Below are 26,105 nucleotides of genomic sequence, written 5' to 3' on the forward strand. Positions count from 1 at the left end.
GGAACTGAGTTTACTAATAATCAATTGAAAGTTTATTTTCAACAGAGAGGCATAATTCATCAGACATCATGTCCCTATACACCAGAGCAAAATGGGGTAGTAGAAAGAAAGCATAGAACCATTATGCAGATCACTAGAAGTCTTATCTTACAGTCAGGAATACCCATTAAGTATTGGGGGAGTGTGTTAAAATGGCGACATATTTGGTGAATAGGATTCCCTCAAAGGTTATAGACTACCAAACACCTTACGAAAGGATTTATGGAGTCAAACCAGACCTAAGTAATTTGAAGATTTTTGGGTCACTTGCTTATGCCACTGATTTAAAGGTCAATGATAAACTACAGTCTAGATCAATCCCTAGTGTTTTCCTAGGGTACCCAGATAATCAAAAAGGATATTTGCTCCTAGATCTAAAGCAAAATACCATATTTGTCAGCAGACATGTTCACTTTATAGAAGATAAATTTCCCTTCAGGGACGTTAGAAACAACTTTCAAGATACGTTAGAGATGGTGTGAGATCAATGTTTTGGTTTGAATCAGAAAATTCTGGAAATCAAACTCTGGAACCATTGCAGAACCAGAATCAGCTAATAATAATGATGAAGATCCTACGTATAACAGGACAAACAATGGAGGAGATGATGAATGTGATAACCGTAGAAATCAAACCAGTGTTGAGAGTCAAAGACCTGTTCATACTAGAAGACCCCCTATTTGGGCAAATGATTATGTATGTTCCTTGTTGCAATTTGACTCTGATTATCCTTTAAAGCCTAATTGTAAATATCCTATTGATGATTATCTTTCCTATGCACACATGTCAGCTGATCATATGTGTTTTCTGACTTCTATTGACTCTAATTGTGAACCATCTTGTTATGAAGAGGCTGTTCAAAGTGAAAACTGGGTAAAAGCCATGGAAACTGAAATGAAAGCTTTAGAAAGTAACAAAACCTGGACCATAGTACCTTTGCCTAAGGGTAAGAAGGCTATTGGTTGCAAATGGGTTTATAAAATTAAATATAATGCAGATGGTAGTATAGAAAAGTATAAGGCTAGATTAGTAGCCAAGGGCTTTAATCAAAAGGAGGGTATTGATTATCATGAGACCTTTTCTCCTGTTGTGAAAATGTTTACAGTTAGAGTAGTTTTAAAATTGGCTGCTGTTAACAAATGGAATCTTTATCAAATGGATGTTTATAATGCATTTTTACAAGGTGATTTAGATGAGGAAGTTTATATGAAAATACCTCAAGGTTTTGAGAGACAGGGGGAGCAAATGGTTTGCAAATTGAATAAATCCCTTTATGGTCTGAAGCAGGCTTCAAGACAATGGAATCAAAAATTGTCTGAAGCACTGCAGAGAGGAGGATTTACACAAAGTAAGGCTGATTATTCTCTTTTTATTAAACATTTTGAGCAAGGGGTTGTTTTTATTTTGGTATATGTTGATGATTTGCTGATCACAGGGAGCACTGAGTCTGGAATTGCTGAAACTAAAGAATTCTTGCGTAATCATTTTAAAATTAAGGACCTAGGACTAATGAAATATTTTCTTGGGATTGAAGTAGCTAAGGCTAAGAAAGGAATTGTTTTGTCACAAAGAAAATATGTTCTGGATCTATTGTTTGAAACTGGCATGACAGGTTGCAAGCCAATAGGGGTTCCAATGGCTCAAAATCTGAAGTTATTCGCTTATGATGAGAAGAGGAACCGTGCAGAAGACCTATTGAAAGAACCAGCAAAGTACAGAAGGTTGATAGGTAAGTTGATATATTTGACAATGATCCGGCCTAATAGCTCTTATTCTGTGCAGACCTTGAGCCAGTTCATGCAGATGCCGACCAAAGCTCATATGGCAGCAGCTAGAAATGTCCTGCGGTATTTGAAAGCCACACCTGGATTGGGAGTCTTCATTAGCTCAGAAGGGAAACCAATTTTGGAATGCTATTGCGATTCAGACTGGGCGTCTTGTGCTATGACAAGGAGATCTGTATCTGGATATTTGTTAAAGCTGGGAGGATCTCTTGTGATGTGGAAAACTAAGAAGCAACATACTGTCTCAAAGTCATTCGCAGAAGCAGAATATAGAGCCTTAAGCATGGCAACTTCTGAGGTGGTATGGGCTGTTAGCTTATTGAAAGATTTGGGAATAGATCACAGGGAGCCTGTGAAGGTTTATTGTGATAGCACCCAGTCTTTCATGAACGCACAAAACATATAGAGATAGATTGTCATTTCATTAGGGAGAAATGGGAGTCCAAGCTGATTGATCTGGAACATGTTAGAAGCCACAGCCAGGAAGCAGATCTGCTGACAAAACCAGTTGCGGGAAATGTACAGAAAAACCTGTTGAGCAAGTTAGGAGCTATAGATATTTTCAAGCCCCTAACTTGAGGGGGAGTGTTGGAAATATTTGAATGAATTTATTTGTAATTGTTGGGTGCTTGTTGTATTTCGTTTCTGTTAGCCCATCAGTGGCCCATTCTTGTGAGCCCTTTACTTAGGGTCATAGAGCTGCGCATTGTATATAAATATTGGGTCTGTTGTTGGCCCATGAATGTGTATTCTTTCTCAGTTGTGATTCAATAAAATAATTCTCTTCCAGTCCGAAGTCGTGTGTTTAGGGATTCTTGGAGCAGGTCAGTGGTCAACAGTCAGCACTGAGAAGCAAATAAGAAATCTGATTTCCAAAGCAAGTGAACCAGATTCAAACAACTAGAAAACAAAGAAGTAACTCAACATGCATCTCCGTATTCATGTATTGCATGTTTCCTCTCACCTAACACCGCATATTCGACACCTTGCAACCAGAAACATCGTACTCTGTTCGCATAATCATAAAATAGAGACAACAGCAACATGGAAGCACAATACTACTTCGACATACTTCAATCTTGCCATAGAACATGAATTCACCGATCCTTCTCTCCTTTTCTTCACTTTATCTCACTACTCCATCACTGTCTCTCTACAATCATAGCCAACAACAGCACTAAACCAGAAAAATGAAGACGAAATGAGACTCAAAAGGCTCACCTGAGTCTGAAACTCTGTTTGCATGCAAGAATCAGGCCACCGATCACCCGCCTCCGTCTCCTTGTTGCTCTCAGTCTCCCCCTCTCTTTTCTCTGATAAGATGAGAAAGGAGTGAGTCATTGATGATTAAATGGAGAGGGTAACACGTGAGATGTGGGCGTGCGTCATTGTCTTGACCATTTTGCCGCTCACAATAAACCTTGTCTTCACTTTGATCCTTTCTTTATTTTTCTAAAATTAGAGAATGAACCCAGAAATTATTCCACCATGTTTTATATGGGTTTTCTTTTGACACATAAAATAATGTCCATAAAAATTTCGGGTTAAAAATAGTCTCCTAGCTATTTTTCTTGAATCTCTTAGAAAATTAATCATTAATTTCAGAAATTAATCCTTAACCTATTTCGAGGATTTTATGTCTCAAATAACTTCTTTATCTCATAAAATTTTTATCCTAAAATTTTCACCACAAATATAAACCTCTAACTATTTTTCCTTGAATTTCTAGAAAAATAGGTCCTTATCTACAGAAATTAGCTTTAAAATCATTTAAGCCATATTTGGAGAATTGAGCTTCTTCATAAACTTTATAAATCCTCAAAAAAATATGCTGCAATGTTGGCCAAATTTTCTTAGGCATTAAATAATTTTAATAAATATTTTCCTCCTTAATCTTTTTAAAATTTTGCCCGAAATAAACTTTTTAAATGATAAAATAATCTGAGATTTTATTCATTAAAATAATTCTTTTGAACCTCATGATTCTCAATAGCCTATTTTTCAGAGCTTTAAAATTTTGGGATGTTACAATTACTTATCCTCGAGTGTTTTAATTCTAAAGAATTCTTAAATAAATTTAACAAAATAAATATTTTTACTTCAATCCATTGATTAGTATTCATTTGATACTTTCATATTGTAATTCAATTTAAACAATTTAACTAATTCTAGAAGAAAATTATACTGCTTTAAAGTTTGATTGAAATAAAGAATATGAATCCATATTGTAAGAGGGCAGCTTTTTTCTTGGAAGAGAGATGAGTTAAGAAGACCATTGACAGGTTAGAGGGAGAAAGTGATTTTTCTTCTTCTTTTTATTGGGAGTATTTTGATACTTTCATTAAAAATAGTGGATCCCACTGTTAAAAGTGACTGTGAATTTTCCTAAAGAATCGAATATAAACGTAAAAAAATTTCAGATTAACTGTTAAATTTGATAATATAAATTGGAAGATAAACACACAACTCAATATGCCATTGGTACAAATAACTTATTTTTAAAAGCTACTTATAATGTCTCATAAAAAAAAAAAAAAGATTGGAGACATAAACAACTTATCTTTAAACAGCAATTTAATTCAAGCTTAAACTTTTTTACACAAATTAGTTTATTTATGAAAATTTATTATAATTAATGATCTCTAACACACCTTAATGCAATAGCCCTTCGAGATTGGGAGTATTTTGATATTTTTATTAAAAATTATATGATATTTGGTGAACTTTTGATATAAGTTTATAGGTATTTTGACCTTTAACCTTTTTTTTATTTTAATTGAGGGTATTTTAGTACTTTCATTAAAAAATTGTGGGTCCCACTACTTAAAAAACGGACGTTAATGGCACTGTCATTATTGTCCACTTTTTAAATTTCTATTGGTATATTTGAACCCAAAAAAAATTTATGATGTTAGGTATGCATTCATTGAAATAAAACCCAAATTTAAAATATCATATTGAAAGTGCCTGGAATAAAATCAAGATAGTAGGGTGGAAAAAACAGAATAAAATCTAGATTAATAAATAATTTCACAATCACCTGTCATACACTATACACATAGATTTAAAAATGGATGTTGTGATATTGATATTGGGTTTCTTTGACCTTAAAATAATACTATATTATGCAATGAGTTGAACTCGTAAAAACGTCAACGTACTGGCGATTTCACTGCACATTCCCGATTCCACTCGAGTTGGCAGCGATTTCTACTCCTTCGTTCCAAGTCTGCAAGCTAACCAACACGAAAGGAGGAGATGTGATTGTGGATGCGTGCCATTTTACGTTTTGAAAAGTGTTGCCACATCAGTTATACATTTAAAGGACATACTTTGATTTATGAGCAAAAGCCTCTAAATTTTATAATTAGTGTGCCACATTAATGAAGTACTCAAAAAACGTGGATGAATATCAAATGAAATATATCACCAGAATAATGTTTTATGAGTGTGTATGGGTATATATTATTTTGGAGTGAATCAAGCATCGAGTAATATTATTGAAGGTCAATTTATTTGAGATATTATGGGGTTATTGATATATTTATTAATAATTAGTATTATTTTATGTGTATGTATGAGTCTGTGTATCTTCTTCCTCCATGCCATCATCTTTCTTCTTCTTTAACTTCTTCGTGCCTAGCTATTACATCCTTAAGAATGGGTAATTGTCGACACTTCTAGTCCTTCGTCATATCAACTAATGACCCCATTGTGCGTATATCAGTCTTTATAACCTTATCCATGCGTTCTTCTATTGGGGTGATCTCAAACACTTGGCTATGACGTAATTTCGTGACTTGTTTGAAATTGCTTGCTTAGATGATTAGTAGACATCTATTGCGCACGAATCCTGGCCTTCCCATAAAGGGGAAGAAAGCAAGTAGTCACCACTAGATTTTAAAAGGATAATTTTGGAAATATCTTGTAAAAGACGATCTACAAAAATAAAGTAGGATTCAGGAATCGATTATGCATGGAAAAAGTGTTAGGCACCTTACAGCACCCATCTAAGAGAATAGTTACTCTAAGACAATTACTCAAATATAATATAGCCTATTATTATGTTTTAATTACCCTTAAAAAAGAAATAAAAATAAAAAATTATTTACAAAAAGGAAAAAAATTTTAAAAAAAGAAAAAGAAAAAAATAGTTTGTTTATAAAACTAGACTTGACTTAGAATAAAAGCCTAGGGCCTACATACCTTTTAGAGGAATCAAAACCCATATAGTTCGAGGGTAGAAATGCTTGTCACTTGGTTTTTATGAAAATATTTATTCAATTAAAAAGATATTTTTTGTGGGTTGATGTTTTTCAATATATGAAAACAATTTTTGTATTTTTATTTAGAAAAAATTTTTTAAAACAAATTTTGGATTATCCTCCCTACAGAGATTCCCATAACCTCATATGGGAAAATAATCATTCATGTCCGTGGAGGTTCTAAAAACCTCACACGGCTTTGAAAAACATTTTGAATTTATATATATAATTTTTTTAAAAAGGTTTTTTTATTTTATTGTTCATTTATATACATTGGGCCAAAATTATTTCCTCCCTTTTCATTTTGGAAAAAAAAAAAACTTGCGCAACCACATTGGTATTCCTATGGAGACTCCCATAATCTCATACGATTTAGTAATGAATCTAAATACCTACAAAGGTTCAAAAAACTTCGCACGATATAGACTTTAAAAAAGAAATCGCTCTCAAAAATCAAAGAAAAGAACACCCAAAAATCAGTTCATTACGAAATTCAAACTAAACACTACTATACGAAGGGAAATCCATACATGATGCTCCATGAAGTGAACTTGCCCTTAATTTGTCACTTTGGGGTTACTCCAAAAATTAACCGAATTAATGCAATATAGTGCAAAACTCGGGTCGTTTCACTTTGAGGAGCCGAAAACGAAATTAAACCCTAGTAAATAAATACAAATAACCTAAATTATAAAAAAGGATTTTGATTTTGAGGAATTGCTAACTAAATGCCTTGAATTAAATTGAAATTAAAATACCTTTTTTTATATATAAAAATGATCGAAATAAATGAAGATAAAAGAAATGAAAATGAAACACACGAATAACAATAATAATAATCAATCCTCCAATTCAACAACTCAGGCAATCATCACTCTAAAAGATGTGGGAGTTAAAACAATGAATTAAGAATTATAATTAAGCTTTTAATCCAACAACCGAGTCACCTCGAATTGCCCCAAAATATTTTCCCAAAAATTCAAATTACTAACTGCAACCAGAATAGTAAAATGAAATTAAGGATACTAAAAACCAATGCTTAATTAAATTCTTAAATCCACAACAATAGATTTAAAGCTAGCAAGAGACAATATGATCCAAGATTCCAAGCCACCTTAGAAAATCACAATATATTAACTCCAAAATCAATACAAATGTCATAACCACATCATAATTGAAATCAAAGCTATAAACAGCCCAATGTCAAATGCTAAACAATAATCCAGTCACAATAATCCCCAAATATAATCAGATTAAGCAATACAATTATCCCAACAATCAGAAAAACTATCCCAAGACCTAGGAATTGTTAAACAATTATTGAGTAAGAAATTAAAGCAATTAAAACTCCCATTTGATGATCCAAGCTCCTGCCATTATTGTTGAATTGGAAGATTATGAAATCTAGCCTCGGTTTGCCATCAAATTTGCTGCCACCAGCGCTCTGTTACGGTTTGCCATGGAAGAAGATGACGGTATAGTGGTCCCCACTGGTTCTGTGCGCCGGCAAGGAGAAGACGGTGGTGAACGGAGCCGCTCGCTCCTCTGGTGTCTCTGCTCTCGCCCAGCTCTGTTCTCCGCTTCTGCATGTGTGCGTGTTGCTCTGTTTTTCCAGCGCCGCTTGCGTGTATCAGCTGGTCTCTCCCTCTGTTTCGTCTCTAGCCGCGCCTCACGTGTGTGTGTTTTCGTCTCCGTCGCACTCCCCCTGCCACCAGGAAGGTTCAACGGAGAAGAATGAGGAATGCTCCTTGGACTTGCGCCGTCGGCCCTCTGCTTGCTGGTTCGTGCATTCGGTCCTCTGTTTTATCCCTCGCGCCATCCCCAGCTCTCGTTCCGTCTCCGCCAAGATGAAGAAGAAGATTGAATTATTAGATATTGGGGCTGGAGCAAAACGCAGCATTTTGCTCCCCCCTTTATTATTTTATTTTATTTTTCCTTTTTTTTAATTTTTTTTAATTTTCAAAATCTTCCAAAAACCTACAAGCAAAAATTCAAAGATAAGATAACATTAATTGTCCTCAAAAATCAATTAGTCACAATTAAACCAAAATATGACAATTTTGCCCCTATAAAATAATAATTCAAAATAAAACAAATTAAATCAATGAACAATCAATTAAGGCAAAAAGGGACCAATTAAGTTGACAAAACCCATATAAAAGATACCAAAATATATAAAAATAATTGAGTTTGTCACTCTACTTATAAATTGGCTTGCCTCCTTTCTCTTTGAAAATCTTTGTGTGACCCTTACTCTCCTATTTATAGGCTCCAACTAGGTATTTTTTTAATTTTCTTTCAATTTTTATTATTTTATTTTTCCTTCATTATGACTCATGACAGTATTTGCCATTTAAGCACTAAATCATCATCAAATTGTGATTTTTTTTATTTTTTATTTTTTAATTTTTCACAATAATGACACCAAAAAGGTATTTTCATATTGTAATTTTCCCTTGATAATTAGTGTTTCTCTATATTTATTTGTTTCTCTACAGAGAGCGACAACTCTAATGAATGAGTGAGGATATTTGTGTCTTTTTGGTTTTTTTCTAAGTTCTCGTGCATGAAAAACTACAGTAGAAGCATGATCCTACTTATAATGTTATTTTCAACTTGAGACTAATTTTTATCAGGTCGAAAGCATAAAGATTAAAACCCTTATAACAAGTGCACTTTTGGAATTCAAACTTATATTCTCCTCCTTATAAAGGTGAGACTGCTTACTATCTCAACCAGCATCTTTTTTATCAATATTTGCCTCTCTAAATTAGAAAATAAAAAAGGCTCTCCTATCTACCAAATACAGTCTTAATTTTGGGCACATGCCTATTAAAAAATACTCCTATGGTCCTATTTATAAATCACTTCTAACATGTTTTATATAGACGAAGAAAAACCTTAAACTTTATTAACTCTTCTTTAAAATTTAACAACTTTTCAATTTTATCCTGATTCAATATACATTACACCTCATGTAAATAAAGTCAACATAATAATAAATGAAGGATAAAATTATAACTTATAAATAGAATCAAAAAATATCTTCTTTCTCTATCCTAATAAATAGGACCAAAGGAGTATATATACTACCTCTTGATCGTTAATATAAGAGTTACTTAGTTATTAGATTTAGATCTAAATGTAAGATTTCAATTTAATTTGTCTTTCAAATTTTTTAATTGATTCTCCAAAACATTCTATGCATTGTAAAGAGCTTCCGCTAGGAGATATTTTATAATACATATGATTAAATGTGGTAATTTAGAAAAATCAACACATATTTAATTTGTTATAAATAATCAGCCTAACTAATTTTTTTAATATCTTCAAATTAATTATTTAGATATTATATTAAGAACTAGTGGTAGCATGTGTGTGTTTTTATTTATTAATTCAATGAAATCATGTATGTTTAATTAGTTATAAAATATTTTATTAAAAATTCATATCCTTCTTAAAAATTACACATCTAAAGGAGCTTTCAATTAAAAATTCAGGCATCTTGCATCATTTTTTGTGTGTGAGCGAAATATTGCATCATCTTTTATTCTAAGAAAAAGTCCTCCAATGAAAATTTTGGCAAAAAATAATCCTTTACTTCTTGAAGTTTTGACTTATAAATTTGTCCCTAATCTTTTTATCATTTATAAATTTGTCCTCTATCATCCAAAACTCACTGTGAGTCGGCATTGAGTCATCTTATGTGGGTAAAAATTGCTCATGTGTCTTCCAACTCAGCATTGTCTCTCCCAACAAATCTTTTTCCCATGCACACAGCTTGGTTCAAACCCAAGACATCATGTTTAAAAGACCTAGTGATCTACCAACTATGTCAAACTTTATTGGTGATTGCCCTTGATAAATGACTGAATCGTGAACTTTCTTGCCTTATCTATCAAGAGGTTGGGCTTATAACCGGCCCATTGAATACTCCGAGACACATCTAAGCCCAACCCAGTATTCTAATACTCTTGCGTAAAAGATAGTGTTAGGAGACTCCACAATTTTTAATGGGACATTTTGTTTTTAAATGTTTTTTTTTTTATCTGGCACTCATAGCAAAGTCAGTTAAGCCCAAAATCGAATTTGCAAAACCATTGCACCCAAAGGAGCCAACCTAGAGTTTAGAGAGATCTTGGGAAGTGAGACATTGGGATCCAACTCCCTCTGATCATGTAATGTTGTTTTGGGCTTAGTCGTCCATACTGCCAAAAACGATGAGCCAAGCTACCCCATGGCCCATGAGCACACGCAAAGCTTCCCACGATCCGTTGGGCTTTTCAACAAGATGAAACTATCCGACTGACTCTCCAGTCTCCACAATCGTATCAATGAAAAAATTAATAAATAACCACGCCAAATTGAGACCAGAAAATAAAAAAACTAATATCTCATAATATGAAGAACTGAAATTCAAATTTTTATTATAAGAAGTACTCATATTTATTACTCTACAGAAGTTTGAATAGAATTGCCTCTAATAAAAAAAAATCCATATTAAGCCAAAAAAAATATTAATAAATAAAGGGTGAAGGTGTAAAAATAGGAACTTATATCAAATATCAAAAATGCACTCATCACCGTAACCTTTTCGGGGTACAAAAGTACCTGTAATCTTTCAAAATGAGAGCAAAAATATCGTTACTGTTAATCTCTGTTATGTTGACTGTTAGTTTGACTAAAATTTTGATATGAGAGCTGATATGGAAAAGTTAAAAATTTAAAAAAATCCACATCTGTATCATCCCCTTCACTCTCTCGTTCTAAACGTTTGTCACAACCGAGAAAATAAACTAAAGGAAAAGAATCACGCAAGACAATCACGCAACATCTAGATCTCATTAAAAACAACAATCAAATATTAAACATCAAAATCATTCTTCGTCAAAAGCCAAAACAATCAAAGATTATTTGAAGCTGTGAAGCAAGAAATGAACTTGAGCACTTGAAGGAGAGGCAGAGAGCTCATGCATCAATATATATATATATACACACACACAAACTCTTCCACCAAGCCATCTTCAAAAATAGCTTAGCATTGGCTCCACGCCTAAGTCACTGTTCACAAGCCATCATAAATGACATATGGCTTGCAAATAGGTTTTCGGGCTGTGTCTGGTGGCTTCGGCAATTGGCTGTGTGCAAATTATTAAAACACAGTCAGAAAGGTTTCGAAAATACTTCTCTTTGTTACTTTTCTTAAATAGGTAAAAGAATCAAAACTAAAAAATTAACTTTTATAATTTTGAAAATTAAAAAATTATAGATAAGTTTCAAGTCTTTGTAATTTTCTTTTCTTTATTTTAAATACAAGAGAAAAAATTATGATTAAAAATAAAATATGTTTTCTTTCTTACTTTTTAAAAACATTTATATAAATAAAACTCAAAAAATTATTTTTTAAGGTTAGTTATGATTATTTTTCAAATTACTCCACATCCTCATAAGCTTTTTTTGAAACCAAATATTAGCACAATTTTATATTATTTGTTATAATATTTTACAATTTTTATTATGTAGCTTTCTTTTCCTTATTTTAAATATAAAATACATAAGATATTTTTTCTAGTCTTTTTAAAATATTTAAAAAATAAAAACTAGAAAAAATATCTCTTTTAGGTTGTTGAATTTTTTTCAATTATTCCGTATCCTCGTAATTAGGACTGGCAAAACGGGCCAACCCGCAACCGCGGCGGGTTGTGGGTTATTTGGGTTGGGCTCAAAAGGCCCGTTTTTTGGCGGGTTGGTATTCTACCAACCCTAACCCACCAACCCGCCAATTTTTTTTTTAAAAAAATTTTCTTATACATAATCAAAAATTAAAAAAAATAAAAAATGATTTAAAGTATTCTAAGCATTCACACAAAATTACAACACATTAAAACACAAAATATACAATTGTCCAAAGTTCAAACTCAAAACATGATAAAACACAAGTTCAAACATAAATTTTTCCTACCTTTCCACCCCACCTCCTAATATTTTAATACATATAAAAATTAAAAAAAATTATGCGGGTTGACCCGTGGCGGGCTCAAGTTGTGGTGGTATGGGCTCATATTTTTCAGGTGGTGGCGGGTTGACCAAAGGCCAACCCTAACACGCCTCTTTTGGCGGGTTGGCGAGTTCAATCCGCGAGTCTAACCCATATTACCGGCTCTACTCATAATCAAAAGTAATTATTATTTAAAATTTAAATATTGTAAATGTCAAATTTCAAAATCCAAAATTCAAATAACCTCGTGTTCCGCGTTCTGCGTTCTGATATCTCTCTGTCCTAAAATTTTGAGACATTTAATGCTGTCCCTGCTGCCTCTTCTCCCTTACCGTAGCCATTTGACATTTCAACCTCTGTCCTCCATAAGGCTTTTCTCTCACTTCCGTCTCATTTCTCTCGGCATTTAATCTTCTTCTAAGCTCTCTCCGTTTAGCTTTGCTTTCCTTCCTTCATCATCACTTTCTTCTTCTTCTTCATAGTCGTTGTACAAATTGCGGTTCAATACACCAACAAGGTCTTCCATCTCATCCCATCTCTTATACTAGCCTACGGTCAATCATCGCTGAAGAAGGGATTCCCTTGATTTTAGAGACTTTAAAGTCTCTCCACACGTCAAAGATGGGGTTGATAGATTCAGGGATTCTTGCAAGTTATTCAATAATGGATCCTCATGTGATATGCTCAGTTTTTTACGTTAAACAACCAAATGGTATTTTCTTTTTTATTTTTCATCTGAACGAAGAACAATATCCTCTATTTTCACTTCTATGGTTGCAGGAGTCGATGAGGACCGAAGACTAACAAGATGACTGCGGAGGTATATTTACATTGTATTCCTCTATCCCCATTCTGTATTTCCTCATCTACGCCTTATTTCAATCTTACATTAAGTATAAGGTTATTTTTGTCCATATCCTGAGTCTACATATAAATATTTAATGCAAAGTAGGGGGCTAAGTTGCAGTGGTTTTTTTTTTTTTTATCTGAAGTTGCAGTGGTTCAAAGGAGGACAATTGAAGATTACGAAAGTAATATTATTTCTCCTCAAATACATATTACTTTCAATGGTTTCATTGGTTCAATTTTGCAAGACGTAGCCCAAAAAAAAAATGTTGTCTTGTTACTTATTATTAGTTATTAATGTGGATGATGATTGTATTTCTCATTGGTTTTGCTTTTGAGTCGTAGACACTGGGAGATTCAATCTAAGTAGATCTGAAGTAGATATTTTGACAACCAAAATATCTTGAACCATTCTTTCCCACTAGATTTTAATCTCCCTCACCCATTTTCACTCTAAACCAATACCTCCTCTTTTTTCTCAGTCAGTTAAACAGAAACATAGCAAGGTAGTATCCTTTCCGGTTGCATTATAATAGACAATAGTTAGATTTTGTGATGTGTAGTAGTGTGAACTGTGAAGTATGGCTAAGATTGCATGGCATTTATTGGAACCTTTTTTTCCCCCCTACAGAAATGAAAATTTTGTCATATTGCTCACTACAAAAGGAAATTATAACTTAAAAAAAAGTTTGGTTTCTATTTTGTATGGTTAAATATGCAGATACTAAAAGAGAAAAGGTATATTTCTATTTTATTTTTTGTTGTTCAGGTGCCTTACAAGTGGTGTTTCAGCACAAAATTGTGTATATGTCCAGTATGAGAGTTCACTTTGACAAACCTGGGAGAGTAAGCTGGTGCGTATTTTTTAATAACAGTATTGTTTGTTTCACATGCTGTACATTGCCTCATGTTTCAGGCTGTACAGATTTTCTATCTCAATGTTGTGTTGTACAAGATCTCTGCTTAGAATGGAATTTGTACAATGGTGATGCAATAATAATTGTATATACAGTTCATGAGAAAAATCATTTGTTCTTGTGTTTTTAACAATTAACAAGAGCCCGATGTGAAATTTTGCAGTAAACAATTTTTCTGTCATATTCTGTTGTTGAAAATAACGGAATTAAGGATAATTTTACAATAACAATTGTGGAGATGTTGTTGTTGATTCTCCATGATGAAGCGAGGTAGGCAAATTGATCATTGGTTAATTGAAGGTATAAAATTAACCTTTATTCCATTACTTTCTTTTGATGTTAATTTTTTTTTAAACCTCATTTTTTCCCTTTCTTTTGATATTAGTCATTATTTGTCATTTTTAACCAGTATGATTCATATATTTAGTTATAAGTATGGCCGGTATGAACCGTTTTTCCCCAAATACATTAATTTTTCACGTGCCTGTGTCTAATTTGACATAAAGATCCATTGTGTTTTGTGAAGCATGGGTAAGAAAATGCATGGTCATGAGTTGTCTAATCCTTGAGAGGGGTGTCAATGTAGATTGCCTATATCCTGCAACGTGTGTCTGTTTTTCTTTTCTCTGTTTTTTTTTTCCTTATAATGGAAACTGCAGTGGGTAGTTGTATCCTATACGTTTTGTTATTCCTATATCCTAATATGTGTTAGGCTATTGTGCTTTTAGCCCCCATGTAGGATGACTTGCTGGCGTTGGCTATGTTTTTCAATAAAGCTGAATACAATTACCTAATTGATATCTATTTTGTCAACTGATGTGTACAGGTGGCTTCAGCAGTTGAATAACTTTTATTAGGCTTGGGAGGTGGGGAAACAGGATGGGATATTAAGCATGGCATTAAGATTGTTTTACCAAAACGATGAAGACTCTGCTACCCACAATGCCATACAATTATTTCCTTACTTATGCAGTTTGGGTATCCCTGAGTTGATACTTCATTATATTGTCAGCTATGCAATATGATTTGTTTTTTCCTTTCTAGAAATATCATCATTGGAAATTCTCCCCAATTAACATGCTAGATGCGTGAAGCGTGGCATTAAATGTTAAGAATCTGTAATTAAAAAAAAAAAGAAAACAAAATTCTCGCTTCACCTGTCTATAAGTATGGGTTTAAGATGTGTTTCAATTATTTTGAACAAGTGCTGGTCAAAAAAGAAAAAATATTTTGAACAAGTCTTTCAGGCCTTATAAGAGAGGGAAAAACCAAAAAATAAAAACATAAGGCTTGCCAATTGTGGTAACTCGTTCTCTGATAGTTGCGTTTTTTTTTTTGGTGCTCATAAGACGCTACAACTTGCATGAAAGAATTGGTGACTTACAAGTTGAGCAGATAGGCATCTTTTTCTATGAATGTATCCAAAACACAGTATTTAAAATCTAGCTCAACTTTTATAATTTTAAAAAAAAGAATGCATAGTTACTTTATCAATGCAAAATGTGTGAGGTAATGAAAGAAGTAAAGAAGAGATTTGTTCATATAACTAATGCATATAAGAAATTAAAAAAAATTGAATAAACCAAACCTTGAGATTTATGAATTAGAGGGTATGCAAGTTTTCCATGATTTATCCAATCTTTTTTTTTTTGGCATTTTTTTAAAGATGTCTCCAAAACATAACTTTTAAAATCAAATCAGATCAATTTATTTGACTGAAAAAATGAATAGATACTTCAGATACTTGAGAATCATGATATAATAAATTTGGAATTATGAGCTCTCCGTGCAACGCACGGGACACAGGTTCTAGTTACAGGAGAAATCAAAACCCATAATCCTCAAAGAACACGTGATCTACAATATCAGCAAACTCAAAAATCAAAATGAATAAAAAATTTAAACCCAGAACCATCAACGGAAGAAAATAGGAATCAAGCTATATTTACACAAACTCATATGAGGGAGAGATTGCTTCCTCTCAGCCTACCTTGAAATCGAAGCTACACCCCCATCCCATTGTTGAATGCCCACCTAAGTTGAGCCCCATTTTGGGTTCAACACCAATCATTGTCATAGATGGCGGCCGAACTCCTTTATCGTTGATGTTAAAACCCAGATCATCACCAATCACTGTCAGAGATATGGGTTTAATACTGAACTTCACCTTCGACTCCCTCCCACCCGTCCTCTCTATCCTCTTCGTCTTTTCCTTATTTATCTTCTGGGGCAAGCACACCCTCGATTTCAGCCATGGAAGGCACCATTCATGGTTGATTTAGCCATGGAAGCAACTCCTCATCTTCTGCAATGACCAATGACACCTTCGATTCAAGAGAACACAAAAGCAAGCATCGAAGGGGGTTCAGTAATTCTCGTAGCTAGGTCGTCAAAGCCACTCCTTCTCATCGATCTGGTTTGCCGTTGTAGAAAAAAGCAAAAGGAGAGGTTGCGACTGAAAGGTGCGTGTTTTTGCTGAAAAAGAAGGGATTATTTTTTAATATTTTTATCTTTCCCTTTTCCTTTCCCTTCCACCAAGGACGCCATTATAACCGGGTCAGCTTCCCTGTCAGCATTTTAGTCAAACTAACGGTTAACATAACAAGGTTTAACGATGATGGTATTTTTGCTCTCATTTTGAAAGATTATAGATACTTTTGCACCTCCAAAAAGGTTACGGTGGTGAATGCACTTTTGATATAAGTTTATAAGTAATTTTACACCTTGACTCATAAATAAATATTTTTTTGCCTCCAAAATAAGTAATTAAATCAATACATGTTTGACCAAAAAATTAAATCAACACATGTGTGTACATGTACTCTATATTATTAAAAACCAGCTTTCAGGACCTGTTCAGTTTGAAGTGAAAGGAAGGTAGAAGAGGGGATAGAAAATTTCCCCCTCTCTCATTTAGTTACAAATTTTAGAATGGAGCCCTTGCCCCCCTTTTAGCTCTCTTTTAAATTGAGTTTTCATGGAGGAAAGCCAAAATATTAGACCATTTTATCCTGACTTTTTGATATTTCATTAACACCTATATTAGTCAGAATAAGAAATCAGTGGACATTAGCATGACAAGACTGAATTTTCATTAAATTATGTAATTAGAATTAAGATGTAAATTAAGTTATATAATGTATAAATAAAAATATAAACTAATATGTAAGAATAAAATGGTAGATTAGACTATATTTTAAAAGCACTTCTTTGATCAGCTAGCGGACACAAACCACAATGTAACACTTCAATAACAAATTGCTGATCACAAAAAGAATCATCTATAGTGCTAGAGAAGAAGGGGACAGGGGTTTGCCACAATCTCGTTTACGAAACCCCACCTCCTTCCTCTGCCCTTTGATTTTGAGTCAAAATGGAGAGACTTTCGAGTTTTCTTGCAGTTTATGAATGGCAGCATGAGGTAGTTGTTAAAGACTCTTCCTTCCCTGCCATTAAAGCATGGGTTCGCTTTTATGGCATCCCTTTGGATTATTACACTGAGGAAGTGGTGAGGAAGCTGGAAGATCTCTTGGGTGTTTTTCCAGAGTTTGATGAATCCTGCTTGATTCATGCAAATGGGGTTTGTGTCAAAGTGACTTGGGGCTCCATTATTCCATTAACTGCTTTTAATGATTTTTATCTGCAGACTGCAGTCCGGCAAAAAAGTCTCGCCATTATTCCTACTTGAGTATAAAATTAAATCTTACGTTTAGATCAGAAACAGAAAGAGGAATATTAATTGTCTGGGCGTAGGCCACAAAAGCATTTATTGCTCAATGGGGTTGGGTTTGCTGCAAGGAATTGCCGGATATTTTAATGGTCCTAAATCATTTCTTGTGGAGGTAGACTCCCTGTCCTTCCTCCATGGCTTCTTGGCGTTTCTCTGCAGTGTTGGCTGCAGCCTCCGTCCCTTGGCAAGGACTTTGTTCAAGCTCATGAGAGCCCTTTCGGAGAAGTTGTTTCCGTTTCAGTTTTCAGGAGCCAGGATTAAATCAACTTCTCAATTCAAGCTCAAGTTGGTTTCGCCACGCTTAACATTGTGCTTGTCTCTGTTTTTGTTTTTTTTTACTATGTTTATCCTTTTATCAGGGACAATCTTATTTGAAATACTGTTGGGTATTAAATGTAGGTACTTTTCCCAACATGAATTCAAACCTTGATTTTTCATATTGTGAGTTACTAGTCCTTTCTACTAGATCCAATCCCCGGAGGTTGCTTGCTCTATTTTGTGTCTGTTGTTGGATGGCCGTTGAAGATGGGCCAGTTCTTTTGTTTTTTTTTTTTTTTGCCATAGATGGGCTATTTCGTGTTTGCTTTTGTTTTCAGTTGTTTTTTTTTCCTCTTTTATTAAAGTATAAGTATCTTCTTATTAAAGGTAATCATATTCGAAGCACTATCGAGTACTAAATGTGGATATTTTTTTCAGCAGGAATTTAAACCTTGGTTCCCTATATTATGAGAGACTAGCCTATTCTGCTAGACTCAGTTTCTATTGCCATAGATGGGCTAGTTGGTGTTCGTTTTTGTTTTCAGTGTCTGTTTTTATTTTCCTGTGAGGCCGCCTTTTTCCCTTGATCCACTTGGGCTTTGCTCAAATGGGTTCTTTGTAATAGGACGGCCTTTCTAATGCGTCCAATTACGTTTTTAACGAAATTATCCGACTTGGATGAGACAATGGTTTATGAATTATTTAGTGAGTCAATGTGGGAATCGCGATTAAACTAGTAGTAATTAAATTACTATATTTTTAGTTACACATCAATTATCCTAGGTAGAAGAAACAAGAACCAGAATACAACTTGAAAAAAAAATTGAACATGGCGGATAATAACCGGCCCCCTCTGACTGAGCATTCTTTTAATAATTAAGAGTACTTCTGATAAGCCCAGAATAAGGCTTAGGAATATCTTTGGCACCTTTATTTAATTAAGTCGTCAAGTGCTCCTTTCTAATTTGGCACTATTTTTCATATTTACTACTTATAGTCATCAGCACCATGTGATCAAACTGAATTTGTACCAATTGACATCAATGTGAATTATCTGGATTAAAATGAGCACTTCATGCTCATATTTTTAGTGAGCATAGAATGTGCTCTTTTTCCTCCTATTTTTAAAAATCACCGTCCAAATTGAGATAATATCTTCTTGGAAAAAAAATACAGAAGCACCAAAATTTAAAAACTAACTCGGGCGTTATAGTTCAAATAACACCAACCATTTTTTTAGTATGAGGCTGTGTGTTTTAAGCGTGCATAAAGGGCATGATTATTGTGAGCTATGACAAAACATTAAATCACATGATTGTGAGCTATGACCAAAAAAAAAAAGCAACTCCATCTCACTATTTAAAAGAAAATGAAATTCTTCTCATTCTAATTAGCCACGGACATATTAAGTTGAGTTGAATTTAAAAAAATAAAAAAAGAAAGAAAGAAGAAAGCCAAATATGACAATAAAGATAAAACTGAACCAAATAAGTAATTAAGGAGTCAACAATATCACATTAATCATTAGTTACGTAAAAATAAAGGGAGAGTGTTAATAAACACTTCAGTACCCAGTTAAATAGTCAAATTTGAGTTGTAAATCTTTCTAAATTTTATGAGTTAATAAATAATTCAAATTTAGTAATTTGCAATAAGAATTCTGCGATAGTAAGTGGTCTTACACATTCAAAATCTTATCATAATAAAAGTAAGTTTACTAACAATTTATCGGTTAAGATGGTAAGTGGTCTTACTTTTATAAAAAGCATAACACGAGCTTTTATAGGAGAGCATCACTCTTTTATGTTTTTTTTTTAATCAAATAATTGGGATTTTCTTAAATGCAAAGCTTAAATGAGTTGACTTCTGAAATTATTATAGTAAGTAACGTTAATGTTTAATGCATGCTCTCTTTTTCCTACATCTTTAATGTAATTTGCCTAACAACGTGATACAATTGAAAAAGTTTTGCCCGTATATATTGTGGATACTTTTTGGTAATAACATGTACGGTTAAGATTATTTAAATGTTCGAATACCTTAGATTTTATTTTACAAAATGCAAAACTGCGGTACTATAACATTTATACTTGATAGAGAGGTGCAACACGGAAATATGTGTGTGTATTTCACATTCAAAATCTTATCATAACAAATGTAGATTTACTAACAAATTGTTGGTTAAAATAATAAGCAATCTCATAAAAAGGAGAACGAAACTTTGAATCCCAAGATGCGTACTTATTAGAAAAGCTTTAAACTTAACATTTTTAGCTTAACAGAGATTGGTCTTAAATTCAAAGTAGTTTGTGAATACTTTGAGCTTAAACCAACTATCGTGATTTATTCTAGCCATTAGAAACATGGTATTTTAAATTTGGGTTTTAACTTCCTATTCTTTTAAGTGTCTACTCAGGATTACAGGCTTACTTTCATGTTTATAAATACAACTGTTTTTGTTAACTGATGACACTAGGTCAGAAGGCCAAGTTCGCATACTATTTTTATCCTAATATTAATCACATTTTGTTATCAAAATATAAGTTATATCTTAAAACTTGCCGCATGCTTTTCAAGACGATTCCAGGTGAAGCAAAAAAAGAGAGCCTATTTCTTTTTTCTTTTTTTTTTTAATATTTAAAATCAGTTTATTTCTGTATTCTTACATTAGTAATTTGCTTGAAGTCTTGAACTTTGAGGAGAGCATAAAATATCACTACCTTCGAAAACGTGGAAGTTGGTTTGCGCAATAAGATTTTTTTTTTTTTTTAAAGATTCATATCTTTCGTAACATTATTTATAAATATACTTTTATTTTATTCATTATTCTGGTGATAAATTTCGTTTGATATTCATCTACGTTTTTTTTTTTAGCACTTCATGTTCAGAACCTTTTGTGCATATTAAGGTTGATACCCAAGACGTTGGCTCTAATGGCCGTGCAGAGGCAGATGGCGGCATCGAGGGCGACGAGGCCCCCAATGAGGGAACAGCAATGGGTCTTCGACTGCTGGCGACGAGACCCTACGCATCGGCACAGACACCTAACTTAAGGGCATTCATAGGGCAACTTGGCTGATTTCCTGTGGAAGGAGAAGATGGTGGTTGTGATGATGATTGCGCATAGGTGGAGGTTACCGCAGAAAATAGAATCCATGAAAATTTTGCTTGATTAAAAAATATTGGCGATCGAAAGACCTGGAGAAACCCTATTGGTATTTGGCACTTCTTCTTGCACATTTTATATTTCAGTATTAATATTAATAATTGATAATTATTTACCAGTAAAGAGAAACTCCTTTGCTCATTCAATAACAGTTATGCGTAAATTAGAACATTGGTCCTTTATTGTATGTTTAATTTCGCGGGCTCTGCTGGTTAATTTAATTACCATTCAAAAAGCAACTTCTTTGGTGTAATCATTAATACCTTTAGTAATTAAAAATGGTAAAAAAAATATTTATTCATAGAAAGGGTAATCATAGATCAATATAAACTTTTTATTGATATGATTTATTTGTCATCAAGAACTATGGAACTTGATGATCATAGTGCAGTGGAGATAGTGATGATACATATATATATATATATATATATCTATATCTGTTGAATTAAGGACACTGAAAGCCACTGGGGACGTTTCGGCCACAGTTGTTGAGAATCAGGCCCAAGGAGAGGGGAACGTTAAGGTTGATACCCAAGACATTGGCTCTAATGGCCGTGCAGACGCAGGCGGCAGCGTCGAAGCCGGCGAGGCCCCCAATGAGGGGACAACAATCCCTCCTGCCGACGGTGACGGTGACGGAATTCAGCACCCTGGCGCAGACGCCTAACTTAAGGGCGTCGATAGGGCAACTTGGCTGATTTCCTGGGGATGGAGGTGATGGTGATTGCGCATAGGTGGAGGTTACCATCGTGAAGAAGAGGAGGTTGATGACACAGAGGACAAGGGCCGACTTGGAAGCCATTCTTCTCGTTTCTGTCACTTGGATTTTTGTGATACTTGGCTTTTGATCGGTGAGGAGTTTTGTGAGATATGATAGGGCTTTTATAGGAGAGAGCAACCCTCTTTTATGGTCTTTTTTTTTTTTTAAATGTAAAGCTGAGTTGGATTCTGAAATTATTGTAGCAGTGACTTAAATGTTTAATGCATGTTCGTCTTTTCCCGCATCTCTGGTATAACTTGCCTAACAAGGTGATATAATTGAATAAGTTTTGCACTTGATGTGGATATTTTTTTTGGGTAATCAAAGGTACGGTTAAGATTATTTGAATGTTCCAATACCATAGATTTGTCTTTATTTTACAAAAAGCAAAACCGTGTAAATATAACATTTATGCCTGATATAGAGGTGCAGCACAGGAAAAAAATTATTAGACATTCAAAATCTTATCATAATAAAAGTAAGTTTACTAACAATCTATCAGTTAAAATAGTAAGTGGTTTTACTTTTATAAATGGCATAACACGAGCTTTTATAAGATAGGATCACTCTTTTATGTTTTTTTTAATAAAATAATTGGGATTTTCTTAAATGCAAAGCTTAAATGAGTTGACTTTTGAAATTATTACAGTAGTGACGTTAATGTTTAATGCATGCTCTTTTTTTCCTACATCTTTAATGTAATTTGCCTAACAAGGTGATATAATTGAACAAGTTTTGCACGTATATGATATGGATTTTTTTTTTGGTAATAAAATGTACGGTTAAGATTTTTTGAATGTTCGAATACCTTAGATTTGTCTTTATTTTACAAAATGAAAAACTGCGTTACTATAACATGTATACTTGATAGAGAGGTGCAACACGGAATATATATATATATATATATATGTATTTCACATTCAAAATCTTATCATAATAAAGGTAGATTTACTAACAAATTATTGGATAAAATAATAAGCGGTCTCGTGAAGAGAAGAATGCAACTTTGAACCCCAAGATGCGTACTTATTAGAAAAGCTTTAAACTTAACACTTTCAGCTTGACAGAGATCATTCTTAAATTCAATGTGGTTTGAAGATACTCTGAGTTTACACCAACTTATCGTGATGTATTCTAGGCATTATAAAAGTGATATTTTAAATTTGGGTTTTACTTTCTGTTCTTATAAGTGTCCACCGAGAATTACAGAGTTACTGTCATGTTTATAAATACAACTGCTTTTGTTTACGGATGACACGAGGTGGGAAAGTCAATTTGGTATACTATTTTTATCCTAATATTATTCACATTTTGTCATCAAAATATAAGTTATATCTTAAAACTTGCCACATGTTTTTCAAGACTATTCCAGGTGAGGGGAAAAAGATAGCCTCTTTCTTTTATTTTCTTTTTTTATAAATATTTAGAATCAGTTTATTTCTATGTTCTTACATGAGTAATTTACTTGAACTTTGTGGAGAGCATAAAATATTACTGCCTTCGAAAATGTGGAAGTTGGTTTGTGCAATAAAGATTTTCTTTTTGCGAAGATTCGCATCCCATTATTTATAAATATATTTTTATTTTATTTTCTATTGTCTATTAAATTAAGTACTACATATTATAGAATGTAGATAATATTTTTAAATTATAATAGATGAAATTGCATAAATGTTATATATTTAATACTTTCATACCATAAAAGTAAACCCTCATCAGTCTATGTTATGAGTTTATATAAATTCGTGTGTCTAACAACCTTTCTTCTGGCTATTAATTAAAGGAAATAGGTGGTTTTTAAATATATCAAAAGGTGTTAAACTTAAAACACTTGAATTAATGAAATTTCATTTGAAATTTTTTTTCTTGTTTTATTTATTATAGATTAAGTCTCTATTATAATTTTCAAAAATTGACATTTTCGTCTTCATTATTTTTAAATTTTTTATGCCTTCTTATTATTTTTAAATTACACTATATTTGATTTAAGTGTATATTTACAGCATTAAATAAATAATCGACATCTACATAATCAACTCTTAGTTTTTGGCAAAAGCAAAAAATCTTAGCGTAAAAGTAATAGATTGATATATATATATATATATATATTTGTAAATAGGAGATACTCCCTTAAGAAGTTAGTTAAAAAAAAATTTGATCCAAAATATAAGAGGTTAATATATATATGTGATTATATATAATCCATTTTGTGATTATATTGGTTTTCCATGTTATAATCAGATGTGTTAAAATGCAACCTCAAAGGAATCAAAATATGTATGTATCTTTCCTAAATCCTTGTGTACTCGCTTGGGACAGGTTTGAAAATTTGTATTACTTTAATTTGCCGGACTAAAAATTGGCATTACGTAACATATTTATGAGCAAAATATATTATATAAGCATATGTAACTTGAAATAATTACATTATAATTTTATATCATATTTTTAACAGTAAGGAACTGATAAGTGGAAGTGTCTGTATTGACAAGTTATGATTTCAATATTAATAAGTGAGTCAGAAATAACTACTCACTTTATACCAATATGACAAAAGTTAACGGTAAAAAATATGCATAAAAATATACCAAAAGTTCATCCAATATTATGAATTTTTTTTAGTTCAAAATTACTAATCAAAGTTTAAAAAGAGGTTAATAATGCTAGCACCATTAACATCCCTTTTTTAGTAGTGAAACCCACAATTTTTAACGAAAGTATGAAAACACCCCAATTAAAACAAAAAAAAAAAGTTAAGGGTAAAAAATACCCATGAATTTATACCAAAAGTTTATCAAGCACTATCTAATTTTTTTTAATGAAACTACTAAAATACTCCAATCTTAAAGAGCTATTGCATTATAGTGTATTAGAGATTATTAATTATAATAAATTTGTATATCCCAATCTTTATAATTATAAAAGATTATTTGTTTTTAATAAATTTTTTCTTCTTCAAAAAATTGTTTCTTTTTTATAAAAACCAACAAATTGTTATAGCGTATTAATTGTTATGACTAAATTATTTTAGTAGCATAAATATTATATGTAATAATTAATTTTTTTTTAACTTATCATGTTTTATATTTTAACATCACTGTTACTTATCTTGGAGTGTTTTAATTACGGAGAATTGTTAAATAAAGTTAATAAAATAAATATTAATATTAATATTTCAATCTTTTGATTAGTATTCATTTGATACTTTCATATTTTTAATTCAATTTGAAAATTTTAATTAATTCGAGAAGAAAATTATGCGAGGATGCTGTAAAGTTTGAGTAAAATAAAGAATATGAATCAATATTGTAAGAAGGCGGGCTTTTTTCTTCGAAGAGAGATGAGCTAAGAAGACCATCAACAGGTTAGAGGGAGATGGTAGTTTCCCCCCCCGGGGTTTTATTACTGGGTATTTTAGTATTTTCATTAAAAATAATGGATCTCACTATCAAAAGTGACTTTAAATTTTCTCAAAAAATTGAATATAAACATTAAAAAAATTCAAATAAACTATTAAATTTTATAATATAGACTGGAGGATAAGCACACAACTTAATACACTATTGGTACAAAAAACTTATTTTTAAAAGATACTTCTAGAGTCTATTAAAAGAAAAGATTAGGGATATAAATAACTTATCTTTAAACAGCAATTTAATTCAAGCTTAAACTTTTTTACATAAGTTATTTTAATTATAACAATTTATTATAATTAATAATCTCTAACATATTCTAATGCAATAGCCCTTCAAGAATGAGGGTACTTTGTACTTTTATTAAAAATTATATAGTATTTGGTACGCTTTTGGTATAACGTCATCAGTATTTTTGACCCTTAACTCTTTTTTTTCACTGAAGGTATTTTGATATTTTCATTAAAAAGAGTGGGTTCCACTACTTGAAAAACAGACGTTCGCATTATTGACATTTTTTTAAACTTTGATTGGTATATTTGACCCTGAAGAAAGTTCATGGTATTTTGTGAGCTTTTGATATATTTTCATGGATATCTTTTTATCCTTAACTCAAAAGACAATTCATATTATTTTTAAATAATTAACTTATTGAAAATACAACCTTTTTTAAATTATCATATATAACTCAAAGAATATACATTGCATTAAATTTTCAAATGAAACTCTACAAATAAAATTAATAGAATGAAATTTCAAAAACCAACCCAGGGTGCTTGTAATGACAAAGGAAAGTACCTACATTAACAAGACATTTAGCATCAGAAAAATGATGAGTCAAGGTGCAAGTATTAACAGCTGTTATGGTATATATTAATACCTAATATCAATGTATTAACGAGTAAGGGTATTAGCAAGGGTAATGAGGT

General features: G+C 32.4%; 1 protein-coding gene across 2 annotated transcripts in view; it reads right to left on the reverse strand.

The window, feature by feature from the left end:
• Positions 1–21,448: 21,448 nt before the first annotated feature.
• The window catches only part of LOC114730817 (14 kDa proline-rich protein DC2.15-like), a 59,759-nt gene continuing 55,102 nt past the window's right edge, over positions 21,449–26,105 (reverse strand). The window contains exon 2 of one of the 2 annotated variants that reach the window (XM_028917931.1): positions 21,449–21,805. In XM_028917931.1, coding sequence (XP_028773764.1) covers positions 21,449–21,805 — 357 coding nt within the window. Of the gene's footprint in view, positions 21,807–26,105 lie in introns of both variants that reach the window. The other variant, XM_028917930.1, reaches the window with a different exon arrangement.

The sequence above is a fragment of the Neltuma alba genome, unplaced genomic scaffold (genome assembly GCF_004799145.2).
Source record: "Neltuma alba isolate B1F8T4 unplaced genomic scaffold, ASM479914v2 tig00012764_pilon, whole genome shotgun sequence".
NCBI classification, from domain to species: Eukaryota; Viridiplantae; Streptophyta; class Magnoliopsida; order Fabales; family Fabaceae; genus Neltuma; species Neltuma alba.